This window comes from Euprymna scolopes, chromosome 4, assembly GCF_053919585.1.
Source record: "Euprymna scolopes isolate OS-2025 chromosome 4, ASM5391958v1, whole genome shotgun sequence".
Lineage (NCBI taxonomy): Eukaryota > Metazoa > Mollusca > Cephalopoda > Sepiida > Sepiolidae > Euprymna > Euprymna scolopes.
The window spans coordinates 96146041-96151801 of NC_136485.1; the positions used below are offsets into that span (position 1 = coordinate 96146041).

Consider the following 5761-nt stretch of genomic DNA (forward strand, 5'->3'; position numbering starts at 1 on the left):
TATTTTCCCATGCTTTACCTCCTATTAAAAAAGTATGCACACTTTATATTTACTTATTTTGTTACCATGTTTGCTACTTTAACAGTAAACTTTCTTAAATATTCTTAAAACATACATAATTAAAAATCATTTTCGACAGTTTAAAGGCTTTCACAATATTAATATTTAAAATAAAATAAAATAAAATAGTTTCTTTTATTTATAACACCTTTTTCCAAACTTACGGTGTTCGCTAACAATTAGAAATTATTATCACGTAACCACTAACCTCTTTTTTTCCCATGATTTACCTCCTATTAACAAAGTATGCACACTTTATATTTACTTATTTTGTTTCCATGTTTGCGGCTTTAACAGTAAACTTTCTTAAATATCCTTAAAACATACATAATTAAAAATCATTTTCGACAGTTTAAAGACTTTCACAATATTAATATTTACAATAAAATTAAATAGTTTCTCCACCATGCTTCACCAACACCATAAATATGTTGGAATTTTGAAATATGCAATTGAACAGATGCAACATAGTCGTAATCATAAGGTCATCATCAAAGCAGACAAACGTCCACCATCAGAACATGCACGGAGATACAATGCACCTACGGCCGATGAAGTTGCAATCATAATGGTGGGTGAACAACATGATTACAGGGACATTGTTTTGCAATTAAGAAGTGGACAACTGCATCGTATTTCAGAAACTCATAGAGCTTATAATGCACTCCAATACCCAATTATGTTCTGGAATGGACAAGATTGATATCATTTTCAGCTGTGGCAGAGGAATCCACAAACAGGTCTCAATACAACTCGATCTGTAACATCTAAGTGTTTTTATGCATTTCATTTTATGGTGCGAGACGGATGCAATCATGTATTATCTATGAAAGAAGTGACCAGTCAGTTCATGGTGGATATGTATGCAAAAATAGAAACTGAAAGATTACACTTCATACGAAAAAATCAAAAAAAAATTAAGGGTGGATGAATATATCCATCTGCAAGATGCTATGAATTGTGATCGTGACCCGAGAAATATTGGACAACGAGTTATCTTGCCTTCCAGTTATACAGGAGGACCACGATATATGCAACAACGGACTCAAGATACAATGACTTATCTAAGAAAATTTGGTAGAGCTGATCTTTTCATCACATTCACATGTAATCCAAAGTGGAGTGAAATTACTAATGAACTTTTTCCACATCAAAAAGCCAAGGATCGCCATGATTTGATTGCTCGAGTGTTCCATGAAAAACAAAAGAAACTCCTCTGGCTTCTCAAAGAAGGACGAATTTTTGGTGAACTTAGTGCTTATATAACTACGATTGACTGGCAAAAGAGAGGCCTTCCGCACTCTCACACCCTGATTTGGTGTAAAGATAATATTAATGCTGATGATATAGACAAAATAATTTCGGCTGAACTGCCAAATGAAACTACTGATCCAGAACTTTTCGAAATAATAAAAACTCAACACTTTTGGATGGTGGTAGAACTGCTCACTCTATGTTTTCTCTCCCATTGGACCTTACTCGACAGGAAAAAACCATTGTGTAATATTAAAAAAGATTTAGCAAAGGCTAAACTACTGCAAAACTGTAAATTAATAATCTGGGATGAAGCAACAATGAGTCACAAAAAAGCTATGGAAGCAGTAGATTCTACACTACAGGACCTAAAAGATAACACACAAACAATGTATGGAGTGACTTTGGTTTTTGCTGGTGATTTCAGACAAACCCTTCCTATTGTTCCTCGAGGAACCAGAGCTGATCAAATGAATGCATGTCTCAAAAACTCCTATTTATGGCATCATATTAAAACAATGAGTTTAACACTAAACATGCGAGTACATTTACATGCTGATGCTGCTGTTGATGACTTTGCCACTCAACTTTTGCAAGTGGGTAATGGACTTCTGGACAAGGACTCCTATAACCAGATTCAAACAGAAGAGGAATTTATAATGAGAATTTTTCCAGATCTTCATAATTTTCATACGGATATCAATAGGCTAAGTAGCTGTGCAATTTTAGCAGCAAAGAATGAATCTGTAAATGAAATAAATAGCAGGCTGTTGAATAGATTACCTGGAGAAATCATATTATACAATTCAGTTGATACAATCTGTTCACAGGACGAAGTAACAAATTATCCGACTGAGTTTCTTAATAGTCTTGAACCACCAGGAACGCCTCCACATAGTCTGTTTCTAAAACTTGGAGCACCAATAATGTTACTTCGCAATCTTGATCCACCGAAACTCTGCAATGGCACAAGGCTCACCATAAAGAATATGATGCCTCACGTACTGGAAGCAACAATTATGTCAGGTAAGTATGCAGGAGTACACTGCTTCATTCCCATAATCCCAGTGAGACCACAAGAATTGCCATTTGAGTTTGAAAGGCTGCAATTTCCTGTCAAGCTATGTTTTGCAATGACAATAAACAAATCTCAAGGACAGTCACTAAAAGTTGTTGGGCTCAACCTGTCAAAACCAGTATTTTCTCATGGACAGCTATATGGTGGCCTATCAAGAGTTGGACACCCTGATGGACTCTTCATTCTGCCACCAGATAAAAAACCCAAAAATATTGTATATTCTGAAGCATTAAGATGAAGCATAAATATATAAACAACATGATTACGAAACTTTTCCCTGAAGGAAAAATATATAAAGATGATTACGAAACTTTGCCCAGAAGGAAAAGAATGTGAAATGCGCCATGGAAAAAACCCTTTGCGTTACATACATGTGGGAGGGAGTCTTAAAAATAACTGTACAAAGCAGGGTATACCACCATCCTCCTTCAGATTGGATTGGACAAAAATGAAATTAAAAGGAAACGAAACTAGAAATAGTCATGAATGGAACCCACAAACTAAAGTTTAAAAATCTGGTACAGTATCCATCATGCCATGGCAATGAATACATTGGACAAGATAAATTTAATGTTAAAAACTCAAGAAATATCTGAAAGTATGTCAAATTTACAAAAAAGAACTACCACCTAAAGTGGGGTAGAGGTAAGGCTCCCCCACATAACCAAAAAAGAAAGCCCCCCGCCCTACAGGGGGAAAGAGCTCCCCTCCCATTCTGGGGCAGGGAAGGAGCAAGGAAAACTCTTAAACATAAATTGTCAACGAAGGGTATACACCCTTGGAAGCTAGAAGAGTCTTTTTATACGCATCAACACACGGCGAAACTTAAAAAGATAAAGAGATCAATAGCTATAGCCAGCCGGTCTCATAAATACAGTTGTACACTACACCGAAATTCACTTCAGGTCTGCATTTCCTCCATGCGAATAAAGTCCTGATTCCCCACCAAGTGCAGGGAGGTTGCCCAACTCCCCTCTGGGTACACTTAAAAAGAAAACTACCCCCTCCATAAGGCAGGAGAGAGAAGGCTCCCTGCCCCATCTCCTTCGTTGGTCGGATGACTGTCACCTCCCTATAGCGAGGGATAAAAAAAAGCAAATCACCCCTTCAGCCCTTCCCTAATCTGCGTAGCACGGCTCCCTCCTTCATGGAGGGAAGGTCAACAGGTGGAGGAAAAATAGTTAACGCAGGGCATACCGCCTGACAAGCTAAAATCGCCTTTTTATATATGGCAGACAGTCAGACTATTTGCCTTGGGGGTGGGCTAAGCACTCCCCCACCCCCAAAGTGGGAGCCGGGGAAACTTCTCCTCTCAGAAGCGGGAGGGGACGCCAGAGAGCCTTCTTTTTCAACTAAAAGAGGGATCTCCTTTTGTATGGTTGGTCTCCCGTCCCCCCCCTCTCTCTCAGTTCCGCTTACTCCCTCCAGAAAGAGATCAACCTTACACAAAAAAAAAATATGGGTAGAGGGAAGCCTTCCAGAGCCCCCTTCTGGGAGAAGTTCCCCGGCTCCCACGTTTGGGGGAGTGCGCAGCCTGCACTCCAGTCAGCCAAATAAAAAAAAAATTTACCTATCCCACCTTTGTGGGGAGAGTGCTCAGCCCACCTTCTGAGCCACCATAAAACAAAAGTTTCCTCCCACCAGAGGGGAAGGGAAGTAGAAAGAAAAATACTTAAAAATGCATGGTCAACACATGGTATAGCCCCTGGGGATCTAAAATCACCTTCTTATATACACCGACACACACAGACAGTCTGATTGATTCTTTGTTCCACAGATTATAAGAATAAACTTTTCCCAGCAGTAAAAATATATAAACAACATGATTACAAAACGTTTCCCAGAAGGAAAAGAATGCGAAATGCGCCATGGAAAAACCCTTTGCGTTACATACATGTGCGAGGGAGTCTTAAAATTAACTGTACAATGCAGTCAGGAATCGAACCCACAAACTAAAGGTTGAAAATCTGATACAATATCCATCATGCCATGACAATGAATACATTGGACAAGATAAATTTACTGTTAAAAACTCAAGAAATATCTGAAAGTATGTCAACCTTACAAAAAAGAACTACACCCTTTAAGAGTGGTAGAGGTAAGGCTCCCCCACATAACCATAAAAGAAAGCCCCATCCTCCATGGAAAGAAGGCTTCCCTCCCATTCTGGGGCAGGGAAGGAGCAAGGAAAACTATTAAACATAAATGGTCAAGAAAGGGTATACAGCCTGGGAAGCTAAAAGAGCCTTTTTATAGGTGTCAACACACAGCAAAACTTAAAAAAGATAAAGAGATCAATAGGTATAGCCAGCCGGTCTGATAAACACAGGTTTACACTTTTCCGAAATTTCTTCTGTGCGAATAAGGTCCTGACTCCTCCCAAAGTGCGGGGAGGTTGCCCAACTCCCCTCCGGGCATACTTAAAAAGAAAACTACCCCCTCTCTAAGACAGGAGAGAGAACGCTCCCTGCCTCATCCCCTTTGTTGGTCGGATGACTGTCACCGCCCTATATCGAGGGGTAAAAAAAAAAGCAAATCATCCCTTACACAAAAAAAAAAAAAAAAATGGGGAGAGGGAAGCTTTCCCGGGCCCTCCAGTCAACCAAATAAAAGAAATTTACCCAATTGCCTTTTTATATTCGGCAGTCAGTCAAACAGAAATTTACCCATCCCACCTTTGTGGGAAATGTGCTCAACCCACCTTCTGAGCCACTGTGAAAGTTTCCTTCCACCAGAGGGGAAGGGAACGAGGAAGGAAAAGTCTCTGAGAATCTTCATGCTATTTCTTTGACAAAGATACTGTTTTCAATTGACTTTCACACATAATGAATGAACAAATTCACCAATCGACACAATATCAACAAATGTATCTTTCTTTTCCTTGCTTATTTCTTGCTTATTTCTTGGTACTAAGGATTTCTTTATGCATGTTATTTTATTTAAGAGTACTAAATAGTTTTTCAGTTTCTTGAGACTCTTTCACCTGTCTGGATTCTGCAGCAACGTTGTGGAGTGATATGTAAAACATAAATTGGTACTTTATAACAATAGGTATGTAGAATTCTAACTCGCCAGTGTTGATCGTTTCAATTATTTACAAATTCACCAGGTCCTGGATATGACCATAAACTGTATCCAAACGTGGGGCTTTGTGAAGTGTGAAGCCACCATTTTATTGCTATTGCTACCAGGTCCACTCTGATCTGGAGTGGTAGTATCTGTTAGGGTCCCAATTATGAGTTAAATAGAAACCGACATTAAATAAACAAATATATTCTAGGAAAAAAATGTCACTGGATTTGGCATGAAATAACCTGATATAGTGTTGATATGTCATAAAACAAAATGAACCAACAAATTCACCAATCG

The 5761-nt window shown here is 38.7% G+C and overlaps 1 protein-coding gene across 1 annotated transcript; it reads left to right on the forward strand.

Moving 5' to 3' along the window:
• Positions 1–1850: 1850 nt before the first annotated feature.
• Positions 1851–5100, forward strand: LOC145271375 (uncharacterized). The gene is made up of 2 exons (XM_080126919.1): positions 1851–2340; positions 5039–5100. The coding sequence occupies exons 1-2, from the start codon at positions 1851–1853 to the stop codon at positions 5098–5100; spliced, it is 552 nt and encodes a 183-aa protein (XP_079983045.1).
• The last annotated feature ends 661 nt before the right edge of the window (positions 5101–5761 follow it).